Below are 20,586 nucleotides of genomic sequence, written 5' to 3' on the forward strand. Positions count from 1 at the left end.
GGCGTAAATTATTAAGCCTGCCATCTTTACCCCACCTTTGTATAATGCTGTGTGCTTTATATGTGGCTGTGTCTGTTTCCCAGCCGAACAATATGTAATGAGAAATAATTGTCATGATAGTTGAGATTGAATATATTTTAATCATTGATTGCATTGTCCCAAAAATTGTCTCCTCACATGCAACAACACTGCTAAAACCTTCATGAGGTCCCCTGTCCATGTTGTTTTCTTTTCTTATCATTAAGGATACTCCAGTCATGATGGGTTTTTTTTTTTTTGTCTTTTGCACACCTCAGCAACACTTCAACGTATCCTGACCCCACATACCAAACCAAAAACAAGCACTCAAAATCCGTTTTCTCATATGAACTTTGTCCTTTCACACATGTAGCACATAACAGGAGGCACGGTCTTACCTACTTGAAATACTCAGTTTGGTTTAGGCAAGGGGTGGCGCCTGGGTAGAGCATGCAGGCATGATGCAAAAAGTGGCTTGGACTTAATTTGGTCATAACCAACAGAGTGTCTTGGCATTCCTTGAAGCAGTCTAATGATTTCGGCCTTGCCAACCGAAGTTCCCAAATTTGCTTGTCTCTCCTGTTAGATATTGTTGTTGTTGTTCTTTTGTAAATGACCCTTCCTCTTCACCATCAGGTCCACGTTCGGGCTAGTCGCATGACAGAAATGTCATCAACACTGCTTGCTGTGATATCTCAGGACAATAAACTGCTCTAGTCACACATATGCTCAATCAGACAGGGTTTCTGCCAGGGTTAAGTCAGTTCAGAGTCCGGTCCAACTGATTTGGACGTGTTCTCATTTACAGTTTCTCTACAGGATAGCAAAGGTATGCCCTGCTCTACTCTCTCTATGAGTGGCTTTATACTCATTGTGTTACTCGATTGGGGTGGTTAGGGAGTGGGATCGGTTAGAGTATAAATGTCAAGGCAAGCCGATCAGAGGTAGAGTAAGGCGAGCCATTCCTTTGTTATCTTTGGATTCGCAAATTTGCTTCTAAGTAATGTCTTGATGATGTGTTCAGGATTGCCGTACATGTGTGAATGGAGCTTAAAACAACCCTCTCTTAAAACCAAACGTGCTCAGTTCAAAGTGAATCAGCTCGTTTATGATTGGTTTGTTGGATGAGTCCCGCAGTTCTCAAAAGCCCCTCTCTCAGCAGCCAGCCAACACCCAGTTGGACACACGATTTTTGGCCCCCCCGGTTCGACCTTTGGTAACTTGTGCGACTCTTTGCTTTCTCAGGTACAAATCCTGTCCATCTCTACCCAAGATGTGCTCAAATATCTTTCCAAATTAGTCAGCCTTGAGTTTGACATAGAGACTGAAAGTAACAGTCATAAAAAAGAAATAATTATCTTAACATTTTTCTAGGCCTCCACGCTGCTCTCTACTATCTTTTAACCTTGTTTTCTACCACATACATAATGTTAAAGGAAAAGAAGAGAAAAGCATACTTGTCCACCAGCCATAGGAAAGGAATCTATTGCCTCATTTAAGCATGTTTTCCTGCATGTAAAACCCACATATACCCTCTAATTTCAGTGGAAAATGTTAAAACAAAAAAGAACATTGATTTCAGTTTTCTAAAAGAGCATTTTTGTCACCTGACGTAACCAGCACAAATGGGCTTTGAATGGATCCAATCTTGTATAGCAGGCACCAATCCATCAAAAAGCATGCCTGTATCGGCCTAAATCACAGTCTTTTTCTGGTGATGACTCTGTCACTCATCACGTATTCTGTTCTTTTCATTTGCTGTGGTAAATTAAAGAATGAAGAGGAGATGAAGCTTGTTAGAGTTTTGGCAGTTTGGGGGTGATCATACGATCATCATACGGTGAATGCTATGATTTTTCAGCGCCAAGATTAATGTGTCCGTGAATTTCACTTTAACTTTTATCATAAAAGTGATTTTTACATGTTCTGCTATATGGTAGATGTGCGTTACACACAAGACCACTGTTGTTACATTGTGTCTCATAATAGATCATCATAAATCAAGCTTCAAGTTCATTGAAGACAAAACTTGGACTTTTTAGAAGACCGAAACAGAGAAAAAGATTTATTGTTGTATTTAGCCAGCTTGCTTTGGACAAAAAAGGATAACCACAGTAGTCAGGACTAGTATTCCAGTTATACATGGTATGACAAAATCTCAGAGTATGGGTCTGACCTAAAATACAATGCAACAGCTTAAAGTAAATTGGAATCCAAGGAGAAATTTGTTTTTGAAAACCTCTTAACTTACAATGAACATTAACTTTGTTTGTTGTACTTGTCAGTCACCTCAAATAGATAATCATGAAAATATTGTCACACAGTGGGGCGTTTATTTAGTTTCTCTTTACTCAATTCACAAAGGCTTAATTTATTGGAGGCTTATTGTACTGGATTCCATCACTCTGTGTGGCTTTTTCTGTGCCTACTCCATGTACCATATGTACAGTACTTTGTACTGTGTATGCTCATTTGTTGAGTATTTTGCTGAAAACCAGATGAGAAAAGCTATATTTTGGGAATGCTGATCCAGGGCCAAGTAGGTGTCGGCCTCCACCGCTTCAGTGTTTAATGCTGGGAAGCTTACCGAGCCTTGCTCCCCCTTCACCAAGGGGTTAATTAGCAGCTCCCCTCCCAATTGTCCTCTGCTTGTTCACTCTCATTAGTTTAATCTGGCTCTGTCCTCCAGCTTGCCTCTCTTGCCTCTATCCTCTTGTGCACCAGAACATCTCAATGCCTAGCCGACTCCTTATGTCATCAGGGTGGAGCCTTTTGTCTACCCCAAAATTCTACCACCACACCCCACTAGACCATCCTGTGATTTATATCCCTTTACACCTGCTGCCCTAATGTGTTTTTGAAGCCACCAGTCATTTTTTGTTTTTGTGAAGATGTCCTTCATTTGATTTATAAAACAAATACTTTATTGAAATTAATTAAATGATAATATTTTCCTTAGTGTAGTTATCAGAGATCCATTTTGATGATTACTGTTAATAGTACAGTATGTGTAGGTTGACGCAATTGGACATATTGTCTAATAAGTTCTCCTTTCATTTGTTGTCCTTTTCCTTAGCACTGCACATTTATGGTTTCAGAACTATGAAATAATTTAATTAAATGTAGATAGTTTATTTATTTATTTATTTTACATTTTTATATAGGTTTGAATTTAGTGCAAGTTACTGTTCAAATTTGCTATCTGAAATACACAAATGCAGCGCTCCTATTTATCAGTACTTTATTTAAAATGTATTATAGTAGAGAGGTCCAGTCGCATTATTCTGTTTCTCATCCTGTGCACTGTAAAACAAAACCTCTGCTGAAATGTTCTCTGATTAAGAAGCTCACATTGCCCACTATTAAGTTGGTATGGTGTGGAGCTGAATGGTGCACGCATGAACATTGCTGTATGGGAAGGAGAAATACCAGTGAAGTGTGTTAGTGTGTGTGGAGTCAAATTACACTTCCTCTCTCCTTGTCACTGTGTTGTGCTCGAGATGTCGGAGCTGATAGGAGTGGCTGGAAAATGTGAAGTCTGCTTCCCTCCTCCTCTTTCTCCTCCTCCTCCTCCCCCACCACCTCTCTAAAAATAGCTGGCAGAAAGAGAAGGCAGCGAAGTCGAGGCTCTATCTGTTGGGCTGCCAGTGGTTTCAACACTCCCACCAGCAGCACAGGGAAAAAGAATCTTCTGAATCACACCTCCTAATACTAATTGCCAGTGAAGACTATTGCCTTATTTCATGTTTTTGTCAGTAGAGATTCTTCTACATTTCATCAATTAGACATTAACCAGATCTTGGAGTTGGTGCACTTTAGAGGCCTGGTTATTTTTTAACACGGAGACCAATCAGTTTAAATATTTGTAATTCATTCATACAAAGCAGTCTGACACAATTTTTAGACATTCTTTTTTATAAGGACCCAGAGGTGGAATGTTATTGACAGGCTGCATCGATCACCTGACCTCAGCCCAACAGAGCATGTGTTTTACTTGAAAAAGCTAAAAGAAAAGACAAAAAGCCCATTAAAAAAGAAAAAAATTTACAGGCCTGGCAGGGCATTACCAGGAAAGATATCAAGCCTTTACTCGCTTACATGAATTGTAGACTTGAAGCCGTTGTTGATTGCAGAGTTTTCGCAAATTGCAATCAATTAAAGAGCTCAATGGAGGATTTTTGTTTAGGCCAATGCAGAAGTTAGCATCGCTCTTGTTCCCTTTCAGAAAGCCTGTGGGTTTTTTCCATTGGATTTTGGATTACTGTTGAAAATAAAATCTGTGGTTAAAGAAAAACAACTATTTTATGATTCAAAAGCTTAAATACAATCACCATAATTAAAGAGCTAACGTTAGGCTATAAACAAACTACTAGCTTGACTGTAAAGCAGTGTTCAGCATGATGACGTTATGTCATCTAAACCAGCCAGTTGTTAGCAGCTGTCTTTTAAGATGCATAAAAGCTTAAACGTGCGCGAATGGGGTATTTACTAATGTACTTTATGTCATAAAACAAAATGCAAAAGTCTCTTAAGCACATGTTAACCACAGACTTTATTTTAGGCATCTAACCAAAAACCCATTAAATAAATCTATAGACTTAAAGATGACGTCACTGGGAGTGCTAAAATGCTAACCTATTTCCATGTTTTAGGACTCATTCCCAGAGCACTCTCTGACTGTAGTTAATTTGATATGTTATGCCAATGTACATTCTTTTATTGGTAAAGATTATTGTATATATCTGCTTTTGAGTAATGACCACCTGAACCAAACACCTGGTATATATTCTGACAAATTGGCCAGGATTGCCTGAACACATTATACAGTTATGTACTCTTCTGTATAGTCATTCAGAAGCCAAAACCAGAGCTTCTCTGCAGAGAGAATGGAAGCTGTTCACCTGTTGCAGCAGCCACACTGCTTGTGTGACCAGTGGGCAACATTTAGCACTGCAGACTCCACCCCCATAGTTCCTGGGCCATGGGAAAACTACCTCGGGAGCAAGTATGTTTATGGGAACTGTCGCGTTTGCATTGTTCCCCTGCAGAGATGCCCATGTCAGAAGGTGTTCTAAAACAAAAATTCACCAGCAATGTCTGAATTTTTAGTGCTATATCTGGCAAAAACCACTTACCACCAAAAAAAAAAATCAACATTGACTCAGACAAAGATACAAAAAATGGAATCGACCTTGTGAGATTGTAATACAAGTTTTTAGAGTCAAGATTATTTTAGCTGTTACGGTATGTAATAATTAGACGTGAAGGTAGAATTGTCAGCAGTACAAGTGCGGCCGTTGAGTTATTTATGCACTGCAGTGTATATGAATCACCCCAATCTAGACTTCATCAACCAGTGAAACATAACCTTGGTGTAATACACATTTTACAAATGTTTAGGTGTTATATTATGGTGTGTTTTCAGGCTCTAAAAGTTGTTGATCAACTGATGGCTTTTGTTGAAAAGGCCACTGCTAGGTTACATTACATTACCGAGAAGACAAGAATTAGCCCGTGATATTACCATGAGATGTTTTTATCACCAAGATTAGGGGTTAAGACGCCTTGCTTAGATGCAGACCCATTTAGCAGCACTGGCCAATCAGGTGACAGGTAGCTATTGAGAGGTGAAGCTCTTGAAGGATAAGGTGTTCATTCAGAAGGTCTCGACACTCCCCAGGACAAAGGACCTTTACTGAAACCCAGAGAAACAGGGAGGTAAGGTGTGCTTGTGACCTAAATGGTATTAAAATTGGCTTTTATTTGATGGGCAGTAATGTTACTTAGTCTTTCCTTGAAGGAAATTTAGTTTTAAATTGTGAGGGCAATTGATTGTTGAAATGACTAAGAAGTGAGAGCATCAAAGGAAGAAACTTCATTCACTTTACTGGATGCCGTCAGTGAAATTAGAAATCATCCTGGAGTTTCTGTGGACAGCTGTTTTGGAAACTTTTCCTGACAACTTATACAGATACTTAAAGTAGTCATGATTGCACCCATTACACTAAGTCTTCCATCAGTATCCAACGTGCCAAACGACTGTAAGCCAGAGTTCACAATTGTAGCAATAGTATTTTTCTTTTAAGTAGAATTGTCGTCTTTTTATGGAGTAGTGAAAGTGTCTGTGCTAAGAGCGTCAACCAGAGGATTGGGGTCAGCGGGATAGCCACTGCTTTTAGGATCATCAGCAGGTTTTGTCTTAACCGGATTTGGCTGGAGGAGCTGAATCAACTGTGTCCCAGGATTACAGGGATGACATTGGAGGAGAGTCCAGAGGCCAGAGCATTGACAGTGTCGTCAAACCTGTCCCATCATCTGAGCACCTTGGGGTTCCAGTAGTTCAACAAAACCCAAGCTGGTCTCTTGGTCTGCGTTGCGTCTCTGCTTCCTTCATTTCTGGACTCTTCATCCTTGTTTCTTTTGACAATCTGTACAGGGTATGTTGTCGCTCCAGTCTGGCCAAGTGGAATTTTTAAAAATTATTTTAATTATTTATTTTTGCTTGGCTGTTGAGGAATGGTTATCAGCTGCCCAGTGTGGCCAAATCTTTGCCCGAGGGTTTGCTATCGTTTGTTAGGGGGAGAGAGAACAAATTCAACATCATCCTCAAAATTGTTATCTTCAACCTAAAGTAGCTGCCGAGTGCTTGTTGCTAGGTAACAGTTTCAAGCTGGCAAGGACACGTCTTGAGCTGTCTAGAAAGTGTTGGGCTGTTGTGATTCCCTGCGACTCCGTCTGGGCCTTACAGATTGGATTTAAGAGACTGTGTCGTCTTCCGCTGCATTTTGTTTTAGTTATCATGTCCACAAATTCACCACAGAAGACAAAGCACATAATGTCTTTACATTTGGCAAAGGTCTAATATGTAATTTGGAGCACCAGTATTCAGATGAACAATGGCTATAAGTTACTTAAAAGTACATTTTATGTATTATTACCAACATGAAATGAGCAGTGTGTGGTATGTATGTTGAGCCTCTCGCTTCTTGTCACCTCCAGATCAGCAAGAGTCTAGGCGGCGGAGCGAAGCACACTATTAGCAGAGGAAAATGAGTGAACTGGATCAGCTACGCCAGGAGGCTGAGCAGCTCAAGAACCAGATCAGAGTAAGTCCTTCAAAGTCCTCCAGTCTGCCTGTTTGTTTTACATTGCTCTGTTAGTTTACACGTTCAGATTGACATCTTGTCAAGTATGTTTTGTGCTCTAGAGACTGATATTTCAAACCGGTGTTGATGAAAACAGATGTTTTTTTTTTCTTCAGAGAAGCCTCTTGCGTTGATGCTTCTCAATTAATTGACATTATAAAAATATGGCCATTTCAGCCATTCAGAGTGAGTCTGTTAAGGCCTTTGCACACAGAGTCATTTTTTTCCCGGGTTCCTTTTTTCAAACATGTTACACACAGAAACCTTGCGAACTGAGTTCAGTATGTTTTATTGTTCAAATTGTTGCAAAAATTTGTGATATGACACAATTTTTTTTTTAAAAATGCATTTGCTCCACTGCCTCTGTCTCCACTCTCTCCCCATACCTTGCATTAGGCACCATGGCTAGATGAAGGGACTGTGCTGTCCTCGTTCTCTGTCTCCACACTGTCTTCTCTGTCAACAGTCCACATCCTTCGTATCATTGTCCTCTTCTTCATCAATGTCCACCTGAATTTTACTATCTGACCGGCTCAAAGTGAGCTTTCTGAGTAGAGAAATGATACTGTGCGACCAGTTCCTCTGTTTTGTTATGGATGTGTCCTGCTGCAGTGATTTTTTCTCTGATTCTTGGTCAAACAACTCTCTCTTGAGTCTTTTGATAGATGCGAAAAACAAAGAAAATAGAGCCTGTTTTAAATAAAATTTAAAATTTTAATGACGGCCAAAACTTTAAGTCAGTGTGCAGACATGATTGACACAACATGAGATTGTATTTATATTTTTTTTTTTTATGATTTCAGGCAAAAACAGAGTGTGCAAGGGCCTTAAGGTCTGCTTGATCAAGTATTTGGTGTTAAAAAAAAAAAAAACTTTCACAGGTTTCATAGCCAGTGACAGTATATACAAACAGTAAGTTAATACATGTCGTCATTGGCTCAAGAGATCAGATTCTCTGAAATCATTGCCTAAAATTAGGGCTGGTTGATATTTACAAATGATAATATTACAATATTTTTTTCCCAAATACCTGAATATGAATTTGCAACAATATCGTAGAAACCTATTGGTGCTTTCAAAGAATATTTACACAATAATATTTTTGATAAATAATCATTAATGCAGTTATGATTATGCAGTGGGTAAAGGCAAATATTACAAAAGCTAGAACAGTTTGTTAAATTCAGAAAATGACATCACTTTATTGTAATGCAGCCTTTCAAACCCGGAAAAGACAACACATTCAAAATTGAAGACGATACTTAGCGTCATATCCCGATATCAATAAAATATCTACAAATTTCCCAGCTGTGCCACAGTTTTGTAAATCATCTACCGTAAAGTAAGATGACAGTATTCCATTATGAGCCAGTGTACATTCACAGTTGATTACTGCGTCATTAAGCTGTCTGCAAGCCACTGGTTCTCATTAATATCATTGTAGTGACCATCTAATAATAATCCATCTTATATGTTAGAGTTAAAATGCTGTTATTCTCCTCACCTGTGTTGCTCCACATTTGCTCAATGACATTGATTTTAGTTTTGAAATGGTCACTGTCACTGCCACAACACAGATATGCTGAGATCAGACATCTTTGTTTACTTATTTTGACATAGCACATTGATTTAGTAGAGTTTACTGGCTTTTAACCCATGTTATAGTACCAGTTTGTGACATAGACAAGTTATTCTTGTGGCGAATTTTATTACAAGTGCCAAAACGATACTTTCTCATTACATAATGTTATATAAACACAATATGGTTTTATTGGTTGGTACTCAGAGTATTCAGGTTTACGAGACAGAACCAATCGATTCACTGATATAGAACTAATTGTAAAGAGTTTGTGGGCTAAAACAGATGTGACTGCTTTGTTTCAGGATGCCAGGAAAGCGTGTGCGGATGCTACCCTGTCTCAGGTAAGAAAACTCACCATTATTCATTACTTAACTATTATTAAATCTATTATATAATATACTAAAATTGACTTTGATGTTTGGCTGTGGGTGGTATTTATACTGAGTTGCATTCTCTTTAATGTGCCTTTAAATTATCAATAAATAGAAATGCCGCCTCACTGTACCAACTTGAAGTTTGAGTGCAGTTTGCAGAAAGTTTATAGAGCAGTCTGAAAGTGACTTTTCCGCTCATCTTAATCTCGTTTAGATCACAGCTAACATCGACCCTGTTGGCCGAATTCAGATGCGCACTAGACGGACACTGAGGGGGCATCTGGCTAAAATCTATGCCATGCACTGGGGCACTGACTCAAGGTAATGACATTTAACTTCATTCTGTCCATTAACGAAATATTTCATCCCAACAGCCCCACCCCCCTCACTTAGATGCAGGAAATGGATATAAAAGCAAGCTTGACTGTCTTTGTGCTGGTAACTTCTCCCGAGGGTCCTCTTCAAACCATGACACTCCACATTAGCGCAGTCCATCATCCAAAGACAGGTCTTTTTCTGTACTTGTGCCCAAAACAAACTGATTAACATATACTCAGTGCTCTAACAATTCAACACATATTTGTGAACATGCACAATAGGTAATGCATTTGTTGTTGAATGCACATTGGGTATGCATCAGTCACCCTGTCTTTGAGTATGTCCACTGTGCTGTGACTCTGTGCTGTGTTTGTGTGTATTGGGTGTGGGGTATGTGGGTAGGGAAAATACTCAAAATGGAGTCAGCCTTTGTTAGAGCCGTGTTGAGGCTAGATAGCCAAAGCAGATGAAGCAACACTCCTTTCTTCACATAGAAAGCCTTTTCCCCAGAGCTGTACACTCCTCTCACCTCGGCAACCAACAAGTTAATCACTGTGGTGCTGCTGTGCATCAGTCCACAGAGAGTCCATTGCAAACTGCTATGTCACCTCGATGTCCTTTTAGTCGTACAACTAAAGAAAGTCTACCACTGTGTTTACCCACCATCAGCTCTTCCTGTTTGTTTGTTTCATCTGTTAATGTTTTACCTCCCAGAGGAGTTGGGGTATTTATTAGACTACCTGCTGCGATTCAGCCACCCAGAAAGAAGGTCACATGAAGATGTTTCAACCCATAGTCTAGGCTAAGTCAGCTATTTTTAGCCCTACGAAGACACTACTTGTATTCAGTCTGTGGTGGGTCGCCAGCAGTTTGAGAAAGAAAAACCATCACTTGGTTCCACTTTCCCTCACTAGTTTGATAATATATTGAGTTAAATAATCGGGGGTAAAATTCTGATGATCCAAAATCAACACAAATCTGAGTTTCATAAACAAAATGTAAAATTCCTGTAAGAGGTGTAGCATTGTAGTTTGTTACTGCTGGTAACCTTTTGGAACAAACAACCATTATGTCAGCTTTTGCTATTATGACGTGAGACAGGTTTGCATTCTGTGATTCAGCAACTGACTTAAACTGCAGCCAGATCACTTCCCTGCCTGATACCTTTCTAGTTTTATTCAAATGCATGTGAGAAATGTGACATCATAGTCCACAAGACATTGTTATCTGGTGGAAAAGAAGTGATCTTTGTTTTACTCAAATTTAGTACTTGGTATGGGGTTGAAGAGGGAGTTGAGTGATAAAAATGAACTAGATAACCCCTGTCCTCATGGAATCAGTGAGTCATACTCCTGTCCCACATGAAAAGATTTCTTCATAAGCACAGTTGACCCAAAAGTTTTTTTTGGTGTTGTTGCTTTTACAGCTTTGCTGATATAATACTGCTCTTGTTACAGTTGCCTTGTTTCTCAAGAGTGTAGGATTTTATAATCAATCCTGATTTCTTTATTATGTTATCATTTGATTTTTTTTCTTATAATCTGGATCTGCAAAATATAAGGAAATTATGTGATAATGATTAATATCGCGATTATAGAATTACTAGTGATAAAGAAAAAGGAAACAGAAGTGTACTCAGTTCTTAAGTCAGACTTGCATAGTACCTGAGCTTGTCCTCTGCCAGACTCACGTTGTCACACTCTCCTCCTTCAGCCATGCAGAGTAGTACGACAGCACTCGTCACATCGACAGACTCTGAACAGCGAGGGATCTGTCTGATTGGCCAGAGTGTTCACAGCATGGTGCATATTAGACAAAATATGGCCTACAGACAGAATTTCATTTCATATGTCGTTACTATATTTAGAGTGCAGTATCGCTGTGTGTTTATCACCCAAGTTGACATTGTGATGACATTAAAAAAAAATATATATATATATGTATACACATATATATATATATATATATATATATATATATATATGTATACACATATTGTGCAGCTGTAGTATGATCATTACAGCACACATGCAATACTGCGTCTATAATGAAGTTAATAGACAAAAATTTTGAAGGTGATATCATTGAGGCACCAACAAATTGTTCTGAACTATTGATATTAGCCTATTCATTATTGTTTCTCACATAAACCTTGACTCATCAGGAACTCCAGCCTCCAAAGTCGTACTCTTTTAAACCTTTAATATGTTTTAGCAATTTACATCAGCTGAAGTTCAGAACAAGACTGGAAAACGTCAGAATAAATTCTACATCTCATCATCTTTTTTTATGCTTGTCACTTCAGCTTAACACACTACAGCCAAACACACACTCCTCTGCTTGTATTTGTATGTCTCTCCACAGCATCACAGTTACTCAAACAGACCTGTCGAGTGATGAGCAACACACACTGATTGTGAATTCAAAATCAGGCCTGTTTAAACATTGGGTGTGTGTTGTCAGAGCTCTGTTTTCACTAGAAAGTGAGCACATCGACACATTGCATCATCGTCTCCCAGCTGACAAACACACCCCCAAGCATGCACACACACGCACACACACACACTCACTGGCTTTGCACCGGAACTCAATTTGGGTCTTACCTGAAGTTAGTACACTTTCCTGCCTCTGACATCATCTGTGATTATTTGTGCTTAATGTTTTTTTTCTTTTTTAAGCCGGAATTTTACACCTCATTTTCTTTTAGACTAAAATTCCCAGGACTGACCATTCTGCACCTGGCTTATTATCTGTAGGAGCATGCACGTATGAGCGCGTTCCCGCCAGCCTGGTAGTTAAGATTTGCATAGTCCCAGCAGGCCTTGGTGTGCTCACTCCTTTTCCTGTTTCTGTGTGTATTGGGACTGTCGCTGTGGTTACTCTTGTTGGATTCACCCAGATAGCAGAGCACAGCCACAGAGGTACCTGAGAGCTATCTCTAGAATGCAAAACAGGGTTTGTAACAATTCCTATTGGAATAACTGTGCTTATTGCGCAGACTCTGCAGGTTGTGTTTTTGAGGTGCATAAAATATTGAAAGTGAACAGATGTACTTAAAAGCACTTAATGTAAGAATTATACATAAATGAATAAATGAAATCAATCCAGGTATTTTTCTTTACTGTTGTAGCTTTTTCAGTTGTTTTTTTTTTTTTTTTAGACTGTCAAATGCAATTACATGAAAAGCTGCCTATCCAAAGTGGGCAGTGGACTGGTGATTTTGAATTGTTACGGAGTTTGAGCTATCTCATGTTTCTTTTCATCAGGCTTTTGGTCAGCGCCTCCCAGGACGGCAAACTCATTATTTGGGACAGCTACACCACAAACAAGGTACTGAAACTTGTTCAGCCTTCATCATTGTGTATTTAAGTATGTACATTTTCAGTGCATGCAGTTTGGAAAAGCATTCCAGGCATTTAATCTTAAAATCATTCAGGAGATGGGTGTCAAATAAAAAGAGAAATTGTAATAAACTGGAGATGAAGACTTTATTGATATCAGAATACAGGGTCGAGGTACCGTAAACATGTAAAAAAAAATGTGTATGGTTGACTATCATGAGAAATTAAAATGGTTTGTTTCCTGATCACCAAAGCTTAAGTCACCAATATTCATTACTGCTCTGGCAGCTAATTTCATTTAGATTGACAAAGTGCTGAGTTCATTATAAAATAATTCACGAGTGTTCGAGGGTGCCAAGTAATGCTATTTATAGCAGGTATTGTGCCCTTGAAAGGTTAAGTTAATATTGCGGACAGACTTTGTCACATGCCCTCCCCTCTTTCTCCCATCTGTCACTGCATACTATCTAATATTAAATCTTCCTCCTCTCTTCCAGGTCCATGCCATCCCATTGCGCTCCTCCTGGGTGATGACGTGCGCCTATGCCCCTTCTGGGAACTACGTCGCCTGTGGAGGCCTGGACAACATCTGCTCCATCTACAACCTGAAGACTCGTGAGGGAAATGTGCGTGTCAGCCGTGAGCTGGCCGGACACACAGGTAGGCTGGCCGTATCTATTAGTATGAATCCATCAATCCCAGATTTTCTTGAAGGTCAGATTCATATGACAATACAGGGAGTGCAGAATTATTAGGCAAGTTGTATTTTTGAGGATTAATTTTATTATTGAACAACAACCATGTTCTTAATGAACCCAAAAGACTCATTAATATCAAAGCTGAATATTTTTGGAAGTTGGAGTGGGGCTTTTTTAGTTTTAGCTATTTTAGGAGGATATCTGTGTGTGCAGGTGATTATTACTGTGCATAATTATTAGGCAACTTAACAAAAAACAAATATATACCCATTTCAATTATTTATTTTCACCAGGGAAACCAATATAACAGCTCAACATTCACAAATATACATTTCTGACATTCAAAAACAAATCAGTGACCAATATAGCCACCTTTCTTTGCAAGGACACTCAAAAGCCTGCCATCCATGGATTCTGTCAGTGTTTTGATCTGTTCACGATCAACATTGCGTGCAGCAGCAACCACAGCCTCCCAGACACTGTTCAGAGAGGTGTACTGTTTTCCCTCCTTGTAAATCTCACATTTGATGAGGGACCACAGGTTCTCTATGGGGTTCAGATCAGGTGAACAAGGAGGCCATGTCATTAGTTTTTCTTCTTTTAGACCCTTTCTTGCCAGCCACGCTGTGGAGTACTTGGATGTGTGTGATGGAGCATTGTCCTGCATGAAAATCATGGATGCGGACTTCTTCCTGTACCACTGCTTGAAGAAGGTGTCTTCCAGAAACTGGCAGTAGGACTGGGAGTTGAGCTTGACTCCATCCTCAACCCGAAAAAGGCCCCACAAGCTCATCTTTGATGATACCAGCCCATACCAGTACCCCACCTCCACCTTGCTGGCGTCTGAGTCGGACTGGAGCTCTCTGCCCTTTACCGATCCAGCCACGGGCCCATCCATCTGGCCCATCAAGACTCACTCTCATTTCATCAGTCCATAAAACCTTAGAAAAATCAGTCTTGAGATATTTCTTGGCCCAGTCTTGACGTTTCAGCTTGTGTGTCTTGTTCAGTGGTGGTCATTTTTCAGCCTTTCTTACCTTGGCCATGTCTCTGAGTATTGCACACCTTGTGCTTTTGGGCACTCCAGTGATGTTGCAGCTCTGAAATATGGCAAAACTGGTGGCAAGTGGCATCTTGGCAGCTGCACGCTTGACTTTTCTCAGTTCATGGGCAGTTATTTTGCGCCTTGGTTTTTCCACACGCTACTTGCGATCCTGTTGACTATTTTGAATGAAACGCTTGATTGTTCGATGATCACGCTTCAGAAGCTTGGCAATTTTAAGAGTGCTGCATCCCTCTGCAAGATATCTCACTATTTTTGACTTTTCGGAGCCTGTCAAGTCCCTCTTCTGACCCATTTTGCCAAAGGAAAGGAAGTTGCCTAATAATTATGCACACCTGATATAGGGTGTTGATGTCATTAGACCACACCCCTTCTCATTACAGAGATGCACATCACCTGATATGCTTAATTGGTAGTGGGCTTTCCAGCCTATACAGCTTGGAGTAAGACAACATGCATAAAGAGGATGATGTGGTCAAAATACTCATTTGCCTAATAATTCTGCACTCACTGTAGATCATGATCATACTGTTACTTACCCTTTCTACACACAGATCCCACGATAGGGACACAACAAAGACTCTTTCTTACACCGGATTTGCTTTTTTATACAGAATCAATCGACATAAGCGTAATGTCGCCCCAGTGTTTGATTTTTAGATTACATGCAGGTGTTCCAAAAGCAAAACAGGCATGACAGGCGTGGTGTTTAACACAAGAGCATTGGCCTCTTGTCTGACATGTAAAATGTGACGAACAGCGCTTTTTAAACAACAGGCAAAACATGTTAACAATCACCTACCGTACCTGTTATATGACGACTGATCTGATCCTTGGAGGGTAAGGAGCTCCCAAACCTCATTGTCTCCCAAATATGCAAACATTTTCAGTTTGCTCCTCTTTGAGTTTGCCGCTAACAGCAACCAGCTCCTTCTTCAATCTCCTGCTGGTGGGTTGTATACGTAACACAGTGTTCAGTGTTTCCCCCATAATTTGTCTGGAGTTGGAAGAGATTCTGTGGGCAATGGGACAATAAAAGTTGTCTTTGAACCTTCAGGAACACAACATTTTCAGTAGCATCCAGTTGTCCCTGCAGATATGTACTAATTATACTATGCTTAGCACTAACACTACATAGATGAATTATTGGATTTTAATTGAGAAATGTAAAATCTACTCTAAGATCTGAACACATTAGCTCGCCCAAGTGCCAGTGAGTCGTAACTGGAAAATGTTCCATCAGTAGATTACACACGGCAGGGTCATGTTCACCCAGGCAGTATGCACCGCTTTCTACAGAAGGCCAAGAGAGGGACAAAATATCATGTCGGAGCACTCAGCTATCGCATTGTTAAAAAAATTTGCTTGACTTAAGTTTCAATTGTCTCTTCCTTTGTGTTTACAAGAGATTACACCCAATACCCCAAACCATTTTGTTATTGTTTAATATTAATACTGTTTTTCTTTTCTGTCGACCTCATGCACTGTTGTAAGCCTAATTATTTTCATATCTGAGAGATACCAGTCACATGTTGTGTCTCTCCATAAAAACAGGAGCTGGTCGAGCCATATCCCAGCTCAAACTAATGAAAGTGTTGAGCTCTTAGGCAAGGAGCATTCATCTGATCAGTGTCACATGATGCAGGAAGTGTGTCAGCATTTTAGTTCTAGTTCCCTCGCTATAGGGAGGGGTATGTACACTCTACCAGCTCGTAAAGGATGAATTATGGAAGCAAGTTATGAACCAGGAGATACCCTACAGCTTTTTTTGTTTTTGTTTTTTTTTTTTGTTTCTCGTAGTGAATTAGTCAATTCATCTCCCCTACACCAAGTGCACACAGCATTCTCTGAGGGTGTGATGATATTTTGGATTAAAATTTCTATCTCTCTGCAGACAGTGAGGAAATGAAGCCTTTACTTCTTAATACTAAATAAAGGACAGTCCATCAGGAATGAGCTATTCAATCAGTGTGTTTGATTTTCGTCAGGTTACCTGTCCTGCTGTCGCTTCCTGGATGACAACCAGATTGTCACCAGCTCTGGAGACACCACCTGGTGAGTTCTGATACTGCACCCAAGACAAGACCCACACAAACTACCACCTCAAAAAATCAACATAAAGTTAACTTAATACCTGTCTAACAAAATGCAGTCAGGTATCGAGGTTTCTTTAACTTATGGTACATTATAGCCATATCAGTCACAAAGATTTACACTAAAATTCTCAATTAGCACTGACGTAAAACGTAAAAACCAAGTGAAGCCCCAAGTGCTGGATCTACAGGGGCTACTCAGACAGCTACCAGCATCAAGTCCTGGGTCAATCAGTTCTCTTCTTGAATGACACTTCTTCACAATTTTCAAATTGCTGTTGGTGTTTTTTCATTTATTGCAGCTGTAATTTGACAATGTTTTTTCTGCTTACTTGCAGTGCTCTGTGGGACATTGAGACTGGTCAGCAGACAACTACATTTGCCGGTCACACCGGTGATGTCATGAGTCTCTCTCTGGCGCCCGACACCAGGCTGTTTGTGTCTGGAGCCTGCGATGCCTCGGCCAAGCTCTGGGACATCAGAGAAGGAATGTGCCGACAGACCTTCACTGGCCACGAGTCGGACATCAATGCTATCTGCGTAAGTTCACACACGTTTTTACATGCTACATACAAAATATATCAGGGTTTTGTGTCTCAAGCCATTCAAGGCATGTACAAGTCCATTTTGTCAAAGCAAATCTTCCTTGAGAGTATTTTCGGGTTAGTTCATAATTTTTAAATTGCGTATCAAGATGCCGATTATTCTGCATCTTGATATGCTATTCTGTGGATGCTGGCCCTTACAGTGACACTGCATTTGACTGTTCGCCTTTCAAAGTTGTGTCAGTGGTGTCATTTGAATGGAAGTGGTAGAACTTCCTGCTGCAAAATGTATGTGTCAAAAAGAGACGCAGAACGTTTTTAGTTGTGCATTTTCTAGGATTTTTTCTGCACAAGTAATCAATTTGCTCTGCTATGTCAGAGATGACTGAATGGTTTGATTTGGTGTCACATATTTATGCTTTTTAGGGACCAACAGCATAGGAAAAGGTGTGGCAAGTTAACGTTAGACAACCTCAGGAAAATAAAAAAAACTACACACAATATCTAAACTACAGTGACACTCAGAAAGCCCAGACCTCTACCGAGGCCAAATGCCCCAACTCGCATCGTTAGCAAAAGTGAAAAATAATTTGTTTATCCTCCCCAGGATTCAGATCTGCGCCAAAATTAAATGGATTTTTTTAATGGATTTTCCTAAACCCTTCGACCAACTTTTGTGGAGATTGAGTCAGTAGTTCTTCCGTAATCCCGCTGACAAAGAAATGCAAAATCTCCTTGGAGGAAGCAGTAAAGGCATTTTAATAGTTGGAAAGAATGCACAAAAGTAAAAACACTTAAAAATCTCTTTGACCTTTTGTTGCAGTTCTTCCCCAATGGCAACGCATTTGCCACGGGTTCAGACGACGCCACTTGCCGGCTGTTTGACCTGCGTGCTGACCAGGAGCTGATGGTTTACTCACATGACAACATCATCTGCGGTATCACCTCTGTGGCATTCTCCAAGAGTGGCCGTCTACTGCTGGCTGGCTACGACGATTTCAACTGCAACGTTTGGGACACTTTGAAGGCCGATCGTGCAGGTAAGCCACTATACAGGGCGAAAGAGCAGAGCTAGTTGAATATCTTGTGCTGGTGTTCTTCTGCCAAAACCGAAACATACCAAAATCATATCTGACAGACACTGGACACAATACATGTTTTGGGTGAGTTAACAGCTCCTAAGGCAAAAGGGCAGACAGTGGAGGAAGCCAGAAGTGAAGAATGTGGAGGACAATCTGCAGCTCTCTTGGAGCTCTCCTTGTTTTCACCTCTGTACACCTGAACAGCTGTTTCAGAAGTGGCTGTCAGGTGGTTTTGGAAATTTAGACATATTGGGTAAATACCAACAACAGTACACCACCAACCTGAAGTGCAGGTGCAGTAGAAAATCACTAACTGAAGGAGAAGTACCTGAAACATGTTTAGGGAAAGTGTGTATACCTCAACATAAAGTAGTGGTGTTTATCGTAGACTAATTGTTTTGACCTTTACAGAGTGATAGCTGTAAGATCATCCGGGTGTGGGTCTTTGCTCTGCTGGGTGAGGCAGGTTTACAGTGAACAAACATAACATACTAACCATGGAGCTTTCATGAGTCCCATCAGAGTGCCTCCTCAGTAATATGGGTAAATTAATACATCAACTTGGACAAATTCTCGTCAGGTAAGGGAACCTCAGTCACATCGGAGGTGGACGACATGACTGGCCAATACCTAACTTCTGAGAATTGTCCAATTGATCCATAAGAGAGATTATTGATCCAGTGCAAGAGTTACAAGACTCCAAGAGGCATTTATCACAGGTTGATTTAAGATGTGTTGTTTAGCTGAAAATGAATTTATTGTGCGCTTTCTAACTATAAATTGTAAAAGGTGTTAGTATATTCCAATATACAAATCTGCTGTTATGCTGTGCTTTCCCAAGACTTTTTAATAATATGACTATAGATCAGTGATCAAGCCCGCCAAAGCCTCCCATCCAGCCAGAAGAATATTAATGAAATAAGAAGTTAGGAAGTTAAAAAAATATTTTATGGTATCATCTACACAGGGATGGATGGGGACACACTCATAGCTCTCTTTTAACATGTTGTTCCATTTATGTTTTAATTAGTAAAATAATTGTACTATTAAACAATAATTTATTAAAAGTTGAACAATTACAGGTTAATATGGTTTAAATCATTTTTTTTTAAATATCTGTTAAAGGTTGCCCCCCCACAGTGCCTACTTAGAAAGATTTTGGCCTTTGGACAAATGTAATTGATGACCCCTGGTATAGTTTTTTGATTTTATATGTCTTTATCCTGAAGGTTGAACAGCTGGTTAGTCAATTCTTATGTCAGAAACTACATCATGAAAGCAACAGAACATTTCCAAACATAGTTATATAAAAAAAAAAAAACTGAATATCTGTCAGGAAAGGCATTGAAGACACTGAATACTGCGAGCCACCAAGAGGTCTGTGGTCACCCTGAGGGAGCTGCAGGGCTGCAGGGCTGCAGGGCTACGATGGGAGACATTGTCACACATCAACTCTTTCCTGCCTGCTGCTTCACAAGTTGCAGCTTGATGATCCCTGAAAAAACTCACATGACATCTGGATTAGTGATTGCCAGAGGGCAAGTCTGGAATACAGGGAAAAAGCAGAAGAAAAATTAGTGATGATCTTACCAAAGCTTTGGCCATCACATTGACTGCTGTATTTGGCGCAAGTCAAACATCACGTCAGTAAAAACACATAAAACCTGCCATGCTTGTGAATGTAGCTCCCCATCAAACCTGACTGAAATGAAGCAGTTTTGCAAAGAAGAATCAGGCTTTAGATTGTGTGTTAATTTGATGAAGACCTATCCAGGTACAGTACAGCTGCCACAGGTTTCCTTGCTTTATAATTACATCAGCAGTCCAAATACATTTAGGGTGATTTGTAGAGGTTTGTTTTCATTCTGAGCCTTTTATAGGCACTTGTCATGCTTTTTCTAATTTAACTTGTATTATGAAAAAATATTGCTCTCCCATTTGCTTTCTTCATTTTACTTTTTTTAAAATCCCCTTTGCTACCGAAAAAACAACAGCAAACAGTTGGAACACCCAGCACTGAGCCGTTAAAAAGTCTCAACAAATTCACACTGATGCCGAATGGCTGGTTAAACCTATTAATAACGGTTAGGTCGGGTTATGTGATGCTAACAGTCACTTTGTATGTACCCTCCAACACTATTTTGTAAGGGCACCGTTGCTGCATCCTGGTCTTAGCGCTACCCAGGACAATTGTGATTGCTTAAGAGAAATCAAAACAAGCCAGAGTGTTTTTCACCCCATAGCAGAGTGATTAAATGATGCTTCCAGATCTTTCTCAAGCACAGACACAGTGCTGTCGAGGTCAGGGTATGCAAGACTACAAAACA

The 20,586-nt window shown here is 39.9% G+C and overlaps 1 protein-coding gene across 3 annotated transcripts in view; it reads left to right on the top strand.

Moving 5' to 3' along the window:
- The window catches only part of gnb1a (guanine nucleotide binding protein (G protein), beta polypeptide 1a), a 43,051-nt gene that overhangs the window by 18,275 nt on the left and 4,190 nt on the right, over positions 1–20,586 (top strand). The window contains exons 1-9 of one of the 3 annotated variants that reach the window (XM_088082433.1): positions 5,614–5,736; positions 7,018–7,124; positions 9,048–9,086; positions 9,334–9,440; positions 12,704–12,767; positions 13,276–13,438; positions 16,528–16,594; positions 16,971–17,172; positions 18,001–18,217. In XM_088082433.1, coding sequence (XP_087938559.1) covers positions 7,068–7,124; positions 9,048–9,086; positions 9,334–9,440; positions 12,704–12,767; positions 13,276–13,438; positions 16,528–16,594; positions 16,971–17,172; positions 18,001–18,217 — 916 coding nt within the window. In that variant the 5' untranslated portion in view covers positions 5,614–5,736; positions 7,018–7,067. Of the gene's footprint in view, positions 1–5,613; positions 5,737–6,296; positions 6,456–7,017; positions 7,125–9,047; positions 9,087–9,333; positions 9,441–12,703; positions 12,768–13,275; positions 13,439–16,527; positions 16,595–16,970; positions 17,173–18,000; positions 18,218–20,586 lie in introns of those variants that run through there. The other 2 variants (XM_088082432.1, XM_042491135.2) reach the window with 2 other exon arrangements.

The sequence above is a fragment of the Plectropomus leopardus genome, chromosome 9 (genome assembly GCF_026936395.1).
Source record: "Plectropomus leopardus strain MGB_pleo_1.0 chromosome 9, ASM2693639v1, whole genome shotgun sequence".
Classification (NCBI taxonomy): Eukaryota; Metazoa; Chordata; class Actinopteri; order Perciformes; family Serranidae; genus Plectropomus; species Plectropomus leopardus.